Below are 21,173 nucleotides of genomic sequence, written 5' to 3'. Positions count from 1 at the left end.
AGAAATTTTGGTATTCTCAAATTTTGGTATTCCCCCCCCTCCCACACACACACACACACACACACTGTACTATAGCAGTTTGTTGTTTGGGACACAGCCCGAGTGAGTCAGCAGATTTATTGCTGCTTTTTCATTGATAATCGCCTGAATTCTGTGCTGAGGAGGAGGAGGAGGACGATGCAGAGTCTAATGTGTTCTCCTCAATGTTACCTGTACAGGTGAGCGGACGAGAAGTATTCGAGTTCCGGCCCGAGCTGGTTGACGACGATGACGAGGAAGCAGACGACACCAAATACTCCAAAATGGATGACGAGCTCATACAGCAGGTGAGACTTGTCTTTACTGTTCTGCTTTATTGTGGTCTATAACAGTGTTCATGTAAAGTGTCCACTGTGCACTTATTAATACCCTGAGTAGAGCACTGAATACAGGAAGTGATGATGTATGGGGAAGTCTCAGGTCGGCACGACTGAGGTGCCCTTGAGCAAGGCACCGAACCCCCCAACTGCTCCCCAGGCGCCGCAGCATAAATGGCTTCCCACTGCTCCGTGTGTGTGTGTGTGTGCGCACTTTGGATGGGTTAAATGCAGAGAATGAATTCTGAGTGTGCGTCACTGTACTTAGCCGTATGTCACGTCACTATCATATAGTAGTGAAGCAGCTACAGCTGACCCACAGGTCAGTACCTCAGATTCGTGATCACAGTGTTGGGTTCAGTTCTGAGGGATTTAATCTAATGAAATAACTATAACTTTGTGTTTACACACATTTCTGATGTGGTGAATGATATAAAATGAATAAAGTTATGTAAATAAAAATAAGCATCTAAAGATAAGGACTAGAACAGAAAGTGAGGTGACAGCGAGGCTCTGTGCTGATGAGCTAATGTCAGCTTATAAACAAGCTTCATAACCAACCAGTGAAAAGCAGCTGCAGATTCTTACCCTGCTTCAGACAGTGATATTAGAGTGATGGTGCTGCGTGTGACGTCAGTGTGGATCTGAAATGTCCCAGATGTTAGACACATCTGCTTCCTCTTATTGCCTTTACTCAGTGCCATCCTCCTCCAGAGTGTGTGAAATCCACACAACTTTAGTGTGTAGTGACTGGATGTTAACTCACAGGGAGGTGTTTTCTCACCCCAGCTCTCTCTCTCTCTCTCTCTCTCTCTCTCACACATACACACACACACACACACACACACACACACACACACACACACACACACACAGCTCATTCAGAGTGAAATGTAATGCATTGAAACTATATGATAAAAACAAAAACCCCACAGTTAACAAACACACTGAGCAGAACAGTTCAATATTATAGAGTTGTGGCATGTGTGTTAGAATGTTGGTGTGTTAGCTGATGGTTTTTGTGTGTGTGTAGGAGGAGGAGGAGGATGAGAATGACCAGTGCCAGGACATCGACATCGCCCACTTCATCCTAAAAGAGGTGGACAACACGGGGATAACGGTGGCAGCGGCGGACAGGTTCTCCTCCCGACTTCAGCCAACCAGCGAGACTGACGGTGAGACATGAAGAAAACTGACGTGGTAACGTGTCAGTACGCAGTTCTGCTGTGTCTCTACAGCTTGTAAATCATTCTCTCCTAAACTGTAGTAACTGTCAGTTGTCATGGTCAGAGAGTCACAGCACAGTCGGATGGACAGGCAGAGAGAGAGAGAGAGAGAGTCGGACAGACAGAGAGAGAGAGACAGACAGAGAGAGAGAGAGAGTCGGACAGACAGAGAGAGAGAGAGAGTCGGACAGACAGAGAGAGAGAGAGAGTCGGACAGACAGAGAGAGAGAGAGAGAGTCGGACAGACGGACAGAGAGAGAGAGAGAGAGTCGGACAGACGGACAGAGAGAGAGAGAGAGTCGGACAGACGGACAGAGAGAGAGAGAGAGTCGGACAGACGGACAGAGGGAGAGAGAGAGTCGGACAGAGAGAGAGAGAGAGTCGGACAGACAGACCGAGAGAGAGAGAGAGAGAGTCGGACAGACGGACAGAGAGAGAGAGAGAGAGTCGGACAGACGGACAGAGAGAGAGAGAGAGAGAGTCGGACAGACGGACAGAGAGAGAGAGAGAGAGTCGGACAGACGGACAGAGAGAGAGAGAGAGAGAGTCGGACAGACGGACAGAGAGAGAGAGAGAGAGTCGGACAGACGGACAGAGAGAGAGAGAGAGAGAGTCGGACAGACGGACAGAGAGAGAGAGAGAGAGAGTCGGACAGACGGACAGAGAGAGAGAGAGAGAGTCGGACAGACGGACAGAGAGAGAGAGAGAGAGTCGGACAGACGGACAGAGAGAGAGAGAGAGAGAGTCGGACAGACGGACAGAGAGAGAGAGAGAGTCGGACAGACGGACAGAGAGAGAGAGAGAGAGAGAGAGTCGGACAGACGGACAGAGAGAGAGAGAGAGAGAGAGTCGGACAGACGGACAGAGAGAGAGAGAGAGAGAGTCGGACAGACGGACAGAGAGAGAGAGAGAGAGAGTCGGACAGACGGACAGAGAGAGAGAGAGAGAGAGTCGGACAGACGGACAGAGAGAGAGAGAGAGAGAGAGTCGGACAGACGGACAGAGAGAGAGAGAGAGAGAGAGTCGGACAGACGGACAGAGAGAGAGAGAGAGAGTCGGACAGACGGACAGAGAGAGAGAGAGAGAGTCTGACAGACTGAGAGAGAGAGAGAGAGAGTCGGACAGACGGACAGAGAGAGAGAGAGAGAGAGTCGGACAGACGGACAGAGAGAGAGAGAGAGAGAGTCGGACAGACGGACAGAGAGAGAGAGAGAGAGAGAGTCGGACAGACGGACAGAGAGAGAGAGAGAGAGAGAGTCGGACAGACGGACAGAGGGAGAGAGAGAGAGTCGGACAGACGGACAGAGAGAGAGAGAGAGAGAGTCGGACAGACGGACAGAGAGAGAGAGAGAGAGAGTCGGACAGACGGACAGAGAGAGAGAGAGAGAGAGTCGGACAGACGGACAGAGAGAGAGAGAGAGAGAGTCGGACAGACGGACAGAGAGAGAGAGAGAGAGAGTCGGACAGACGGACAGAGAGAGAGAGAGAGAGAGAGTCGGACAGACGGACAGAGAGAGAGAGAGAGAGAGTCGGACAGACGGACAGAGAGAGAGAGAGAGAGAGTCGGACAGACGGACAGAGGGAGAGAGAGAGAGAGTCGGACAGACGGACAGAGAGAGAGAGAGAGAGAGTCGGACAGACGGACAGAGAGAGAGAGAGAGAGTCGGACAGACGGACAGAGGGAGAGAGAGAGAGTCGGACAGACGGACAGAGGGAGAGAGAGAGAGAGTCGGACAGACGGACAGAGGGAGAGAGAGAGAGAGTCGGACAGACGGACAGAGGGAGAGAGAGAGAGTCGGACAGACGGACAGAGGGAGAGAGAGAGAGAGTCGGACAGACGGACAGAGGGAGAGAGAGAGAGAGTCGGACAGACGGACAGAGGGAGAGAGAGAGAGAGTCGGACAGACGGACAGAGAGAGAGAGAGTCGGACAGACGGACAGAGGGAGAGAGAGAGAGAGTCGGACAGACGGACAGAGGGAGAGAGAGAGAGAGTCGGACAGACGGACAGAGAGAGAGAGAGAGAGTCGGACAGACGACAGAGAGAAGAGAGAGAGAGTCGGACAGACGGACAGAGAGAGAGAGAGAGAGTCGGACAGACGGACAGAGTGAGAGAGAGAGAGTCGGACAGACGGACAGAGGAGAGAGAGAGAGTCGGACAGACGGGACAGAGGAGAGAGAGAGGTCGGACAGACGGACAGAGGGAGAGAGAGAGAGAGTCGGACAGAGGGAGAGAGAGAGAGAGTCGGACAGAGGGACAGAGGGAGAGAGAGACGGACAGAGCGAGAGAGAGAGTCGGACAGACGGACAGAGGGAGAGAGAGTCGGACAGACGGACAGAGGGAGAGAGAGTCGGACAGACGGACAGAGGGAGAGAGAGTCGGACAGACGGACCGAGAGAGAGAGAGAGAGAGTCGGACAGACGGACCGAGAGAGAGAGAGAGAGAGTCGGACAGACGGACAGAGGGAGAGAGAGAGAGAGTCGGACAGACGGACAGAGGGAGAGAGAGAGAGAGTCGGACAGACGGACAGAGGGAGAGAGAGAGAGAGTCGGACAGACGGACAGAGGGAGAGAGAGAGAGAGTCGGACAGACGGACAGAGGGAGAGAGAGAGAGAGTCGGACAGAGGGAGAGAGAGAGAGAGAGAGTTGGACAGACGGACAGAGCGTGAGAGAGAGTGAGTCTGACAGACGCACAGAGGGTGAGAGAGAGAGAGTCGGACAGACGGACAGAGGGAGAGAGAGAGAGAGTCGGACAGACGGACAGAGGGAGAGAGAGAGAGAGTCGGACAGACGGACAGAGGGAGAGAGAGAGAGAGTCGGACAGACGGACAGAGGGAGAGAGAGAGAGAGTCGGACAGACGGACAGAGGGAGAGAGAGAGAGAGTCGGACAGACGGACAGAGGGAGAGAGAGTCGGACAGAGGGAGAGAGAGTCGGACAGAGGGAGAGAGAGTCGGACAGAGGGAGAGAGAGTCGGACAGACGGACAGAGGGAGAGAGAGTCGGACAGACGGACAGAGGGAGAGAGAGTCGGACAGACGGACAGAGGGAGAGAGAGTCGGACAGACGGACAGAGGGAGAGAGAGTCGGACAGACAGACCGAGAGAGAGAGAGTCGGACAGACAGACCGAGAGAGAGAGAGTCGGACAGACAGACCGAGAGAGAGAGAGTCGGACAGACAGACCGAGAGAGAGAGAGAGAGAGTCGGACAGACAGAGAGAGAGAGAGTCGGACAGAGAGAGAGAGAGAGTCGGACAGAGAGAGAGAGAGAGAGTCGGACAGAGAGAGAGAGTCGGACAGACAGAGAGAGAGAGAGAGAGTCGGACAGACAGAGAGAGAGAGAGTCGGACAGACAGAGAGAGAGAGAGAGAGAGAGAGAGAGAGTCGGACAGACAGACAGACAGAGAGAGAGAGTCGGACAGACAGACAGAGAGAGAGAGAGAGTCGGACAGACAGACAGAGAGAGAGAGAGAGTCGGACAGACAGACAGAGAGAGAGACAGAGAGAGAGAGTCGGACAGACAGACAGAGAGAGAGACAGAGAGAGAGAGTCGGACAGACAGACAGAGAGAGAGAGTCGGACAGACAGACAGAGAGAGAGAGTCGGACAGACAGACAGAGAGAGAGAGTCGGACAGACAGACAGAGAGAGAGAGAGAGAGTCAGACAGACAGAGAGAGAGAGAGACGGACAGACAGAGAGAGAGAGACGGACAGACAGAGAGAGAGAGACGGACAGACAGAGAGAGAGAGAGTCGGACAGAAAGAGAGAGAGTCGGACAGAGAGAGAGAGAGAGTCGGACAGACAGAGAGAGAGAGAGTCGGACAGACAGAGAGAGAGAGAGAGAGAGAGTCGGACAGACAGAGAGAGAGAGAGAGAGAGTCGGACAGACAGAGAGAGAGAGAGAGAGAGAGAGAGAGTTGGACAAACAGGCAGAGAGAGAGAGAGAGTTGGACAGACAGAAAGAGAGAGTGAGTCGGACAGACAGAGAGAGTCGGACAGACAGACAGAGAGAGAGAGAGAGTCGGACAGAGAGAGAGAGAGAGAGAGAGAGAGAGTCGGACAGACAGAGAGAGAGAGAGAGAGAGAGAGTCGGACAGACAGACAGAGAGAGAGAGAGAGTTGGACAAACAGGCAGAGAGAGAGAGAGAGTTGGACAGACAGAAAGAGAGAGTGAGTCGGACAGACAGACAGAGAGAGAGAGAGAGTCGGACAGAGAGAGAGAGAGAGAGAGAGTCGGACAGACAGACAGAGAGAGAGAGAGAGAGAGAGAGAGAGAGAGAGTCGGACAGACAGAGAGAGAGAGAGTCGGACAGACAGAGAGAGAGAGAGAGAGAGAGAGAGAGAGAGTCGGACAGACAGACAGAGAGAGAGTCGGACAGACAGACAGACAGAGAGAGAGAGAGAGAGAGAGAGTTGGACGGTCGGGCGGACAGACAGACAGACGGCATAACAATCAGATAATGCACTCAGAGTGTGTGTGTGTGTGTGTGTGTGTGTGTGTGTGTGTGTGTGTGTGTGTGTGTGTGTGTGTGTGTGTGTGTGTAGACCACAAACTGAGTGAGGCTTCGGGCGGAGTAGAGAACGGTGAGGACCACACTCTGGAGGAGGACGGCACCAGCACTGACAGTGACGGAGGGGGAGGTGAGGAGGTGGAGGCAGAGGCGGTGCCTGTAGATGAGAATCTGTTTACGGGGGAGGATCTGGATGAACTGGAGGAGGAGCTTAACACACTCGACCTGGACGAGTAACACAAGCCTCGACAAGAAAAATTATTTTTTTCTTCTTTCTTTTTTTTTTCTTTTTCTTTTTTTTTTCTCTGCACCAATCAGATCAGCTGTAGAGGAACCTGCTCAGTGGACGTGTGAGAATAAAGATGATCAGCAGCGTCGTGTGATTCAGTGATTTAACATCAGCTGTGTGTCACATCCTAATAAAAGCCAACATTATTCTGATACCTTACTAAAAGGCCAGTTCTCGGTCTGAGGGCTGGTTCCTGACACACTTTATGTCCAGACCCTGAACAGAATTGTGCTACTTTTGAAACAGGACCTTGATGCCTACATAGGCAGCCTACTACTTAGTGGGATTCAGCAGGGGTGGAGCTTCGGGTTCAACCTGCTCAACCATTCACAGCAGCCCACCTGATCATGTGACAGTGCCATGTTACGTCTAATGAATACTGTTTTAATTTACACAACACCTAATGTGCTAACGTTAGCCAGCTAACTGATAGCATCTGGTGTGTAGATGAAAACAACCTGTAAACCTGAACATTACACACCAACGTCTGCAAGCAACTAAAAACAAAACAAAAAGAAGCACAGAGTTGTCCGGACATTAGCTGGCTAACACGCTAGCATAATGAAAATGTTAGATATCTGCTTATGTAGCCAAGTTTACAACTGAACTTTTCAATGTTAGCTGAACTGCTGTGTATATTTTTGCTAGCATCCTGCACACTGTGCTAATGTGAGCATGCCAACTAGTTAGCTAATGCAGCGTTCTAGCTAACGTTAACTACACCGTTAAATTGTGTAAAATTTAACTAATTCTGAGGTGCATGTTGTCACATGATCAAGTTGAACCTAAGCCCTTCCCCCTGTGTGGGAATCAGCTGTTAGTTTTCTGATAAAGGTTTCACCTGCTGAGTGTGTGATCTGAAGGGTGTACAGGTGTGTGTGTGAGAGAGAGAGAGAGTGTGTGTGTGTGTGTTTTATCCTGTAAATAAAGACTATTACAGACAGATGTAACGACTTGTGTGTTTTTAACATTGTGAGTGAGATCAGTCAGTAGCCCAATTCCACCATATATCATATTCTACACTCCTCTCACACACACAACACTCCTGACGCTCTTCTCTCACACACACAACACTCCTGACGCTCTTCTGTCACACACACAACACTCCTGACACTCTTCTCTCACACACACAACACTCCTGACGCTCTTCTCTCACACACACAACACTCCTGACGCTCTTCTCTCACACACACAACACTCCTGACACTCTTCTCTCACACACACAACACTCCTGACACTCTTCTCTCACACACACAACACTCCTGACGCTCTTCTCTCACACACACAACACTCCTGACGCTCTTCTCTCACACACACAACACCCCTGACACTCTTCTGTCACACACACAACACTTCTGACACTCTTCTCTCACACACAACACTCCTGACACTCTTCTCTCACACACAACACTCCTGACACTCTTCTCTCACACACACAACACTCCTGATACTCTTCTCACACACACAACACTCCTGACACTCTTCTCTCACACACAACACTCCTGACACTCTTCTCTCACACACACAACACTCCTGACACTCTTCTCACACACACAACACTCCTGACACTCTTCTCTCACACAAACACTCCTGACACTCCTCTCACACACACAACACTCCTGACACTCTTCTCTCACACAAACACTCCTGACACTCTTCTCTCACACTGACACTCCTCTCACACACACAACACTCCTGACACTCCTCTCACACACAACACTCCTGACACTCTTCTCACACACAAACACTCCTGACACTCCTCTCACACACACAACACTCCTGACACTCTTCTCTCACACAAACACTCCTGACACTCCTCTCACACACACAACACTCCTGACACTCTTCTCTCACACTGACACTCCTCTCACACACACAACACTCCTGACACTCTTCTCACACACACAACACTCCTGACACTCTTCTCTCACACAAACACTCCTGACACTCCTCTCACACACACAACACTCCTGACACTCTTCTCTCACACACACAACACTCCTGACGCTCTTCTGTCACACACACAACACTCCTGACACTCTTCTCTCACATACACACACAACACCCCTGACACTCTTCTGTCACACACAACACTCCTGACACTCTTCTCTCACACACAACACTCCTGACACTCTTCTCTCACACACACAACACTCCTGACACTCCTCTCACACACACAACACTCCTGATGCTCTTCTGTCACACACACAACACCCCTGACACTCTTCTCCACCCACTCTAACCTGTACTCACCTCTTCACCTCTTTTCCACACTCCCCGTCACACTGTGCTACTTCCCTCATTTTGTAAATTCACATGTATTTTGTCTTACATCCACTGACTTTCATTCCTCTTCTTTCCAGAGCAGACCTCCACCTTTCCAGGTTTTCCTCCACCTGCTCTCTACTCTCACTATATATCACAATGTCATCCACAAACATCATTGTCCATGGATATTTGCTTCTTCCTCTTTCCACCCCCATGTTCCCTTATCTTTTTTCTCCTTCCAGATGACACACCTTGCTCCCTCCTTCCCGTCTCCCTGATCACTTCTGCTGTAGTTTCCCAGTCATCTGGAAGCTCTTCCTTACCACCCAAAGCCTGTCTCAGCTTCTGTCTGAATTCATCCCAACATTCTTCCTTTTTTCAACTTCCACCACTTGGTCTTCTTTTCTATCTTTCCTCTCCCCTTTTTCCTGACCACCAGAGAAATCTTACACATCACCAATTGATGCTGTCTACACTTTGTCCTACCACCACTTTTCAGTCACTAATCTCTCTCAGATGTCCTCATCTATATAGAATGTAGTCCACCTGCGTACTCCTACCTCCACTCTTATATATAACTCTATGTTCCTCTCTCTTCTGGAAATAAGTATTAACTACAGCCATTTCCATCCACTTAGCAAAGTCCACCACCATCTGTCCTTCTAGGTTCCTTTCCTTAACACCAAACCTTCCCTTAACCTCCTCATCACCACTGTAAACCTCACCAACATGCCAGTTGAAGCCTTCTCCAATCACTACTCTCTCCAATCATCACCTCACTCACCAACTCGCTCCAGAATCTCTTCTTCTATTCTAACTCCCAGCCTACTTGTAGAGCACAACCACTGACCACATTTACTCGTTTACTTCGGGATGCCCTTCCTGACGCAACCCTCTCTATTTATCCGGCCTTGGGATTGGCACAGAAATCACTGGCCTGCAACCCTGTGGATAGATTCTAACTTTATATCCATGTTAATTGAAATACTAGCCATTTACTTTGACTCCATTTACATGCTAATTTCCTACTTGATAGTTTTGTTGTGTGTATGTGTGTGTGTGTGTGTGTGTGTGTGTGTGTGCGTGTGCGTGTGTGTGTGTGGCACTCTTTCTTCTCTTCCTGATCCCGAGTCTTTTTCCTCACTACCCTTGGACTCAGCCACAGATACCTTCCTCTCCTCTCTTTCCTCAACAATGACATTCTGTCTTCTGTTCACTAAACCAAAGAAAACATCTTTTTCTGGTCCTTGGCTTTCAGATGTGCGGTGCAACAATCAAAGAGAGCTAAAATCAGAAAGTTACTTCAGAAAGTTACACTTACTGTACACTGGCTAAGTTCTACTCAGATGTGACTTCTGCCAAGACTTCCTTCTACAAGGAAAAGCTTGAAGCTTTGGCACAAGACCCTCGCAGGGTTCCCACGCATCCTGGAAATCCTGGAAAATTATTGACCAATGTTCCAGTCCTGGAAAACACATTGAAAATGAGAGAAAACATAAATTGTCCTGGAAAAAATCTTCTTGTCCTGGATAATTATTATTTTTGAATGTTCTTGATCATTTAAAGAACAGTTTACAGCTGGTCGAAACAATTAACGTTAGTAACAGAAAGCGCTCTGTTCAGGGACGCCGAGTTTTGACGTGTTTTTTGTTATGCTGTTTAATCTCGCTGTGACGGATGACGCCGTCTTGTGTTGGCGGTTTCAGGTTTAAGTGCTCGAATGTTTTCAGCAAATGGTGACGGTAAGCAGGCTATATTAACCTTGTTAATCTGAATATCATGTACAAGGGGAATGCACAGCAAACTAAAACATGCATGACGACATTGGCCTGAGAAAGGAAAGGGTATTAATATGTGCGGCCTTTTTATTTTATAAATGTTGAAATTTCATTCACATGACAAATTGTCTTTAAAAGTATAGTTAAGTAATAGCCATAAAGTGTACGTTGTTTTTAAGACTTCTGGAGAGAAGAACATATTACTTTAGGCCGTAAATCTGTGATCCTTGTCTTTTTTTGCTAAATTTGAAATGTCCTGGAAAAGTCCTGGAAAGCGATCTCTGAAAAAGAGTGGAAACCCTGCCTCGGAAGCGCCACATCATCTCTTCTCTGCTCAACCGCCGGCTCCACATGCTTCATCCTTCCCTGACTGCAGAAGACTTTGCTTCTTTCTACCAGGAGAAGATTGAGGAAATCTGCCAGACCTTCACTTCAGCCCCGACTGCACTTATATCTCACAGTATGGATTCTCCCACACCTTCGTTGTCACATTTCTCAACTGTAGCAGCAGAAGAGATTTTACAACTCATCCAGTCCTGCAATCCTACCACCTGCCCATTGGATCCACTCCCTTCCACTATACTCCAGACCATCTCACAAGACCTTCTGCCCTTCATTACCACTATCATGTCAGGTCAGGTACCAACTACTTTCAAGAGAGCAAGGCTTATTCCCATCCTGAAGAAACCTGCTCTGGATCCATCAGACATCAGTAACTACAGACCGGTGTCACTTCTCTCTTTTCTTTCAAAAATTCTCGTACGCATTGTTTATAATCAACTGTCTGTCTATCTCTCACAGAACAACCTCCAAGATCCCAACAGTCTGGCTTTAAAGCAGCTCATTCCACAGAGACAGCCCTTTTGGATGTCTCTGAGAAACTACATGCTGTAAGATCAGCCAAACTGTCATCCGTCCTTATCCTCCTTGACCATGTTGTTAATGTGACTCGCTCATGTCGGTTTCTGCTCTACAACATTAGAAGGATTCGGCCATTTCTGTCCACACAGGCTGCTCAGGTACTTGTTCAGTCTCTTGTCATTTCTAGACTGGATTACTGTAACACACTGCTGGCAGGTCTACATATGAACACAATCCGTCCTCTGCAAATGATCCAAAATGCAGCTGCACGGCTTGTGTTCAACCTGCCAAAGTTCTCCACACCACCACAGTGCTGCGATCCCTCCACTGGCTTCCTGTAGCTGCACACATCAGATTCAAAACACTGATGCTGGCCTACAAAGCCAAAAATGGACCATCTTACCTCAAAGCCCTCATCACTCCTCACACTGCACCTCACACCCTCAGATCTACAGCACTGCTCGACTGGTTCCACCATCTCTCAGGGTAAGAAGCAAGTTTACTACAAGACTCTTCTCTGTTCTGGCACCAAGGTGGTGGATCCACCTGTCTGATCCAAGATGACAGCATGGCAGTAGCATGCAGCAGCCACTCCAGATTCAATATGGTGCTATTTATAGCACCATATTTATAGACCATATACACTGGTCGGCGCTGTTTCTTTTTATTGTCTTTTGTGTGATGTCTTGTATTTTTTGTCTGCACTGTCTTTTGTCCTACACTGTCTTGTCTGTCTTGTCCTGCACTGTCTTGTCTGTCTTGTCCTACACTGTATACACCAGGTTGCACAGATACACTTTATGTATCTAGGACTAACTTACTAAGTCCTTATAGCCCTGTGTTTGTTTTATGTAACACACTGATCCTGGAGAAATGTCTCATGTCACTGTGTACTGTAACAGTTATATATGGTGTAATGACAATAAAAGCTTCTTGACTTGATTTGACTTGGAATGAACTTCCCCTAGGGGTCCGGACAGCTGAGTCACTGGCTATTTTCAAATGATGGTTGAAGACCTACTTATTCATAAAACACTTCGACTAGCACTTCCTTCTCTGTTTGTTGCATATATGTTTATAAATAAACAAAAAATATCTGGTTTTAGAACAGTTTTAGACTCATTGTGTCTTAAGTATGTAACTTAGTGAACCAGAGTTAATGTATCCAATTATAGAGACTTAAGCACTTCTCTATGTTGCTCTGGAGAAGAGAGTCTGCTGTAAATGTAAAATGTGTGTGTGTGTGTGTGTGTGTCTGTGTGTGTGTGGTCATTATACCAGGGTGACATTTTTCTTATACGTGGAGCTACAGTATCTTGGGTGTAGTGAAATGTTGACTCTTAGTAATCAGTCACATGATCACGTTCTGTACTTCAGACACTGATCCAGTCATGATGATAATTCTGGGAGTTTATTTGTGAATCTCTTTGCAGTAACAGACGTAAGTGTAGGTTTAACACAGTAAGACAGTCTGTTATGACTAAGACACATTTTAATGACATAATGATCCGTGTCTCTCTGTGAAAGTGTGACTGTATTTAAATGTTAGGTCCAGAGTGTGACCTCTCTTGTGACCTGTGGATCCATTTATGTTGTGATTAACACTGAATCTCTGCAGCTGGAACAAGAATTCATCTCGTGTTGGTTCTCGTACGTCTCCCACTCACACGTCTGTCTGTACAACCTCACTGGGAATCAGGGAAGTTAAAAACATTTACTGCAGTCCTTACTGTCTCAGTGTCATGTGTCCATCTGCTTCCTGAACACTCGGCATTCCCCTGATTGCAGACGCTCCGTATGAGGAGGTGTGTTAGAGATATACGGTATAAGATGTACCGTGGTGTGTGGTGTTGTGACTCCATGATGGAGGAGGTGAATCAAAGTAAACTGTTGAAATAAAACAGGTAAGGCACATGCACATCTTTACCACTAGAGGTCACTTAATTTCTTCTAAAACAAAACGGGAAAAAACCTGTTTAATATCATCAGGGACCTGAAGACATCAGTCACATTCTGAGATAAAGAGGTATTAATGAGCCATGAGTTGATGTAGATAAGTTTATTTAGCCGTTGTGTGTGTGTGTGTGTAGTTGTTCCCACATGACTCTTCAGGTTATGGAGTCAGGACTCAGCACTGTGAAGACTCTTGCCCTACAGTTCACTGGGTTTAATACACATTGTTAATGATGTTAATGAAGGAATGTCTGTGAAAACGTGCATAAAAAAGACAACGGCTTACCTCAAGAATACACCCCCACCCCCCACCCACCCCGTTATATCATCACATCAGTTTTGTTTTTATATACAGACTGATTTCACAGCTTCTAAAAAAATCACAAGATTAACAACTGACAGACAGTTCTATCTATCTCTCTCTTTCTCTTTCTCTCTCTTTCTCTTTCTCTCTCATTGTCTCTCTCATTGTCTCTCTCTGTATTTCTCTGCAATGTGTCATCCGTGAGTCAAGCCATGTTTACCCAGAATGCCAGTGTGCTGAACTGTGGATTTTCCCCTCATAAGGAAAACAGTGATTAGTGAACCACACGCTGCCTCACATGGTGAACACACACACACACACACACACACACACACACACACACAGAGAGAGAGAGAGAGGTTTAATGATCTGTCAGTTCCTGATCATTAAAATACACATTAAAGTGTATTTGACATCTGTGTTGTATAAAGTACTAGAAAGCAATACTTCAGTAAAAGTACAAGTATCGTACTAGAAAAAGACTTTGGTAGAAGTGAAAGTTACCTTTTAGAATATTACTGAAGTAAAAGTCTTAAAGTATCTGATATTTACTGTACTTAAGGATCAAAAGTCATTTTCTGATATTTAATGTACTTAAGTATTTGAAGTAAAAGTAAAAAGTAAAATTTCAGTGATTTTCAGTAGACATAAGATCAGGGGCAGTTCTAGGGTCTCATCTTTAGGGGTTTTAGTCCTCAGTGAGAATTTAAAACAAGAAGAGTTTTATATTATATATTATATGACTACATAGTAAGCCAAAAGTTATGGTATTATTTAAAATGGCAAAAGTGGACACCAAAATTTTATGCATGATGTAATGATGTCAGTCTTGAATCAGATCAGTTCATGTATGTGTACATTCTCTACAAACAGTGTGTCCAATGAATGTAGTCATTAATAATCTAATATTCACAAGACAAAGACCAAATCAATAAATGTTATTTTTATTTAGTATTGAATGGATTGTTTGCATTAATATTTAGTTTGTGCTACAACTCTGGTAATAAGAATAGTGACATTTCACTGCTTTTGGTTGCCTCTTTGCGACTTTCCGCCGATTAACGTTATAGATAAACGCCTCCAGCTCTGACTGCGCGTGCACGCTGCGCCTCCAGCTCTGACTGCGCGTGCACGCTGAGCGTCCCTGTGCTTCTCCGTATAGCGTGTGGAGCGTAATGTAATCTAGGAGCAGTGATTCACCAAACCTCCATTATTACAGTCACACACATTTCACATTACATTATACCCTACACTATACACTACACTATACACTACACTATACACTACATTATACACTACACTATACACTAAACTATACACTACACTATACACTACACTATACACAACATTATACACTACATTATACACTACACTATACACTAAACTATACACTACACTATACACTACACTATACACAACATTATACACTACACTATACACTACATTATACACTACACTATACACTACACTATACACTACACTATACACTACATTATACACTACACTATACACTAAACTATACACTACACTATACACTACACTATACACAACATTATACACTACACTATACACTACATTATACACTACACTATACACTACACTATACACTACATTATACACTACATTATACACTACACTATACACTACACTATACACTACATTATACCCTACATTATACCCTACACTATACACTACACTATACACTACATTATACACTACATTATACACTACACTATACACTACACTATACACTACATTATACACTACACTATACACTATAGTTATACACTACACTATACACTACACTATACACTACACTATACACTACACTATACACTACATTATACCCTACACTATACACTACACTATACACTACATTATACCCTACACTATACACTACACTATACACTACATTATACCCTACACTATACACTACACTATACACTACACTATACACTACATTATACACTACACTATACACTAAACTATACACTACACTATACACTACACTATACACAACATTATACACTACACTATACACTACATTATACACTACACTATACACTACACTATACACTACATTATACACTACACTATACACTACATTATACACTACATTATACCCTACACAATACCCTACACTATACACTACATTATACCCTACACTATACACTATAGTTATACACTACACTATACACTACACTATACACTACATTATACACTACACTATACACTACACTATACACTACATTATACCCTACACTATACACTACACTATACACTACATTATACCCTACACTATACACTACACTATACACTACATTATACCCTACACTATACACTACACTATACACTACACTATACACTACATTATACACTACACTATACACTAAACTATACACTACACTATACACTACACTATACACAACATTATACACTACACTATACACTACATTATACACTACACTATACACTACACTATACACTACATTATACACTACACTATACACTACATTATACACTACATTATACCCTACACAATACCCTACACTATACACTACATTATACCCTACACTATACACTACACTATACACTACATTATACCCTACACTATACACTACATTATACACTACATTATACACTACATTATACCCTACACTATACACTACACTATACACTACATTATACCCTACACTATACACTACAATATACCCTACACTATACACTACACTATACACTACACTATACCCTACATTATACACTACATTATACCCTACACCATACACTACATTATACCCTACACTATACACTACACTATACACTACATTATACCCTACACTATACACTACATTATACACTACATTATACCCTACACTATACCCTACACTATACACTACACTATACACTACACTATACCCTACATTATACACTACATTATACCCTACACCATACACTACATTATACCCTACACTATACACTACACTATACACTACATTATACACTACACTATACACTACATTATACACTACATTATACCCTACACTATACACTACATTATACCCTACACTATACACTACATTATACACTACACTATACACTACACTATACCCTACATTATACACTACATTATACCCTACACCATACACTACATTATACCCTACACTATACACTACACTATACACTACATTATACCCTACACTATACACTACATTATACACTACATTATACACTACATTATACACTACACTATACACTACATTATACCCTACACTATACACTACAATATACCCTACACTATACACTACACTATACACTACACTATACCCTACATTATACACTACATTATACCCTACACCATACACTACATTATACCCTACACTATACACTACACTATACACTACATTATACCCTACACTATACACTACATTATACACTACATTATACCCTACACTATACCCTACACTATACACTACGTTATACACTACATTATACACTACATTATACACTACACTATACACTACATTATACACTACACTATACACTACACTATACCCTACATTATACACTACATTATACCCTACACTATACACTACACTATACACTACATTATACCCTACACTATACACTACATTATACCCTACACTATACACTACACTATACACTACATTATACCCTACACTATACACTACACTATACACTACATTATACACTACACTATACACTACATTATACACTACATTATACCCTACACTATACACTACATTATACACTACACTATACACTACACTCAGTGTTGTAATATAACGGAGTACAAATACTTCGTTACTGTACTTAAGTAGAAATGTCACGTATCTGTACTTTACTTCACTATTTAAATTTATGTCAACTTTCACTTTTACTCCACTACATTTCCTAGATAAAATGTATACTTTTACTCCGCTGTATGTCCACTAAGCATCTTCGTTACTCGTTACTACAAAATAAAAAAAAAATTTAAAAAAATAAATAAAATTGCGACTGCAATAAAGGAGGTTTGGCGAATCACTGCTCCTAGATTGTATTACGCAGCTCCACACGCTCTGTTTCAGCGTAATGTTGCCAAAAACAGGCGGAGCCACATTTTTTACTGTGTTACCACAAAGAGCCACATCATACACATGGGCACACATGATCATCACCTTTTTTCCCTGCCATTTTGAGAGCAAACTTGACACAAATTGTTTACTCCAATGATCTTGCTCCTACTGGAAAACTTTGAGGTATTTTCATCCCACTCACATGCGCGTTTGAAGAAAATACTATTTAACTCAAGCGAAGCGTACACGCACAGTAAAAAGACACACAAAGTTCGATATGAACGTAAGAACCGCATGAAACCGGGCAAAGAGCCGCGGGTTAGCCACCTCTGTCTTAGACGACCTCCCTGACGATAGTGGTGAACAGGATTATACCCTACATTATACCCTACACTATACCCTACACTATACACTACACTATACCCTACACTATGCCCTTATCCAGAGAGACTTACATTATCTAATTTTTTTTTATACAGCTGAGCAATTGAGGGTTAAGGGCCTTGCTCAGGGGCCCAACAGTGGCAGCTTGGTGGACCTGGGATCAAACTCACAACCTTCTGATTGTTAGCCCAACACCTTAACCACTAGGCTACCACATGCCCCACATACCACATGCCCCTACACTATACCCTAGACTATACCCTACATTTACATTTACATTTACATCATGTGACAGACGCCCTTATCCAGAGTGACGTACATAAGTGCTTAAATCTCTAACATTGAATACATTAATGCTGGATCACTAAGTTACATACTTAAGATACCATGAGTTTAAAACATTTGTTCAGAGTTACAATGAGAAAGTGTCAAAGGTTTTTTTTTAATGCAAAAGATAACGAAGGAAGTGTTAGTTGAAGTGTTTCCTGAATAAGTAGGTCTTCAACCGCCGCTTGAAAATATCCAGTGACTCAGCTGTCCGGACCTCTAGGGGAAGTTCATTCCACCACCTTGGTGCCAGAACAGAGAAGAGTCTTGTAGTACACTTGCCTCTTACCCTGAGAGATGGTGGAACCAGTCGAGCAGTGCTGTAGATCGGAGGGTGTGAGGTGTAGTGTGAGGAGTGATGAGGGCTTTGAGGTAAGAGGGAGACCCTAACCCATTTTTGGCTTTGTAGGCCAGCATCAGTGTTTTGAATCTGATGCGTGCAGCTACCGGAAGCCAGTGGAAGGATCGCAGCAGTGTGGTGGTGTGGAGAACTTTGGCAGGTTGAAAACAAGCCATGCAGCTGCATTTTGGATCATTTGCAGAGGACGGATTGCATTCATATGTAGACCTGCCAGCAGTGTGTTACAGTAATCCAGTCTAGAAATGACAAGAGACTGAACAAGTACCTGAGCAGCCTGTGTGGACAAAAATGGCCGAATCCTTCTAATGTTGTAGAGAAGAAACCGACATGAGCGAGTCACATTAGCAACATGAGAGGAAAAAGACAGTTGATTGTCCATGGTTACCCCAAGGTTGTGAGCTGTGGCTGAAGGGGAGATCAGATCGTTGTGCAAGGATATAGCAAGGTCATGACCTGGGGATGAATCACCTGGGATGAACAGCAGTTCAGTTTTGCTAGGATTGAGCTTTAACTGATGAGCAGTCATCCATGATGAAATTTCTGCCAGACATGCTGAGATCCGGTCAGAAGCTGTGGTATCTGAGGGTGGGAAAGAGAAGATAAGTTGTGTATCATCAGCATAGCAGTGGTAAGAGAACCCATGTGAGGAAATAACTTCACCAAGACAGTGAGTATACAGGGAGAAAAGAAGAGGACCAAGTACTGAGCCCTGTGGGACACCAGTGGAGAGTCTGTGTGGAGCAGATGTCACTCCCCTCCATGTTACCTGATATGAGCGTCCTTCCAGGTAGGAAGCGAACCATTCCCAAGCTGATCCGCAAATCCCAAGACTCCTGAGGGTGGACAAGAGAGTCTTGTGGTTGACCGTATCAAACGCTGCTGAAAGGTCAAGGAGGATAAGGACGGATGACAGTTTGGCTGATCTAGCAGCATATAGTTTCTCAGAGACATCCAAAAGGGCTGTCTCTGTGGAATGAGCTGCTTTAAAGCCAGACTGGTTTGGATTCTGGCGGTGGTTCTGTGAGAGATAGACAGACAGTTGATTATAGACAATGTGTTGAAGACAACGAGAGAAGTGATACCGGTCTGTAGTTACTGATGTCTGATGGATCCAGAGCAGGTTTCTTTAGGATGGGACCCTACACTATACCCTACATAGTGAACTATAACGTGGCATGAACTGCAGTGTTTCAAGGATACAGAGAGGCAAGGGGAAGTTAAGAGGTAAAGTGTGTGTGTGTGTGTGTGTGTGTGTGTGTGTGTGTGTGTGCGTGTGTGTGTGTGTGAGTCAGTCACAGCATAGCATACACACCCCTCCTAAATCCTTATGTACAAATACTTTGTCTGAATCAGCCCACAGTCTGATCTCCCAGCTGCATTAGTCTTGATGTCAGACCGTCTGTACCAGAGGAGGATCAACACTAAACACCCAAAACACTCCACAAGTGTATTAATAGATACTGTTCATTTATCACTTCCTGTCCATCACACACACCCTTCACTAACATAACACACTCCTCACTTTAATGCTGCTGCATTGCACAAGGTTACAGACTCAATAACAAGTTAAAACTCATCTCCTACTTTTTCCCCTTGACCGAGAACAAGAAGGCTTTGATTAGATCAGCAGTATCTTACATTATAAATGAGAGTTCTCTTTAAACTCAGTTTATCTGGTGTTAATGCTGTATGTTCTTTATTTATGTGAGACGTTAATGTTAGTGTTGATGTTTTCATTGTGTACAGTGATATCTTGTATTGATCAATCCTCATTATCCATCAGTGTTAATGTCATGGTGATGAACACTCCATGTTCAGTGTCAGTGTTAATGTCATGGTGATGATGAACATTCCATGTTCAGTGTCAGTGTTAATGTCATGGTGATGATGAACACTCCATGTTCAGTGTTAATGTCATGGTGATGATGAACAATCCATGTTCAATGATAATGTCATGGTGATGATGAACACTTTATGTTCAGTGTTAATGTCATGGTGATGATGAACACTCCATGTTCAGTGTTAATGTCATGGTGATGATGAACACTCCATGTTCAGTGTCAGTGTTAATGTCATGGTGATGATGAACACTCCATGTTCAGTGTTAATGTCATGGTGATGATGAACACTCCATGTTCAATGTTAATGTCATGGTGATGATGAACACTTTATGTTCAGTGTTGATGTCATGGTGATGATGAACACTCCATGTTCAATGTTAATGTCATGGTGATGATGAACACTTTATGTTCAGTGTTAATGTCATGGTGATGATGAACACTCCATGTTCAGTGTCAGTGTTAATGTCATGGTGATGATGAACACTCCATGTTCAGTGTTAATGTCATGGTGATGATGAATGTTAATTACAGTCTTTATTATAATATCATCAGAATTAAAACTCAAACTCATTCAAATAAACATCAGGACGTGAAATAAATAGCGCGATTTCCTGTTTCTGCGTCATTGCGTCACTTCCTG

The 21,173-nt window shown here is 44.3% G+C and overlaps 1 protein-coding gene across 1 annotated transcript in view; it reads left to right on the top strand.

Moving 5' to 3' along the window:
• The window catches only part of zc3h15 (zinc finger CCCH-type containing 15), a 14,837-nt gene extending 7,512 nt beyond the window's left edge, over positions 1 to 7,325 (top strand). The window contains exons 8-10 of the mRNA XM_060877141.1: positions 219 to 326; positions 1,390 to 1,531; positions 6,126 to 7,325. Of these exons, the coding sequence (XP_060733124.1) occupies positions 219 to 326; positions 1,390 to 1,531; positions 6,126 to 6,328 (453 nt within the window). The 3' untranslated portion in view covers positions 6,329 to 7,325. The remainder of the gene's footprint in view (positions 1 to 218; positions 327 to 1,389; positions 1,532 to 6,125) is intronic.
• The last annotated feature ends 13,848 nt before the right edge of the window (positions 7,326 to 21,173 follow it).

Source organism: Tachysurus vachellii, chromosome 8 (assembly GCF_030014155.1).
Source record: "Tachysurus vachellii isolate PV-2020 chromosome 8, HZAU_Pvac_v1, whole genome shotgun sequence".
Taxonomy (NCBI): Eukaryota; Metazoa; Chordata; class Actinopteri; order Siluriformes; family Bagridae; genus Tachysurus; species Tachysurus vachellii.
The sequence above is the reverse complement of the archived record's forward strand: the minus strand, read 5'-3'. Positions and strand labels throughout refer to the sequence as shown.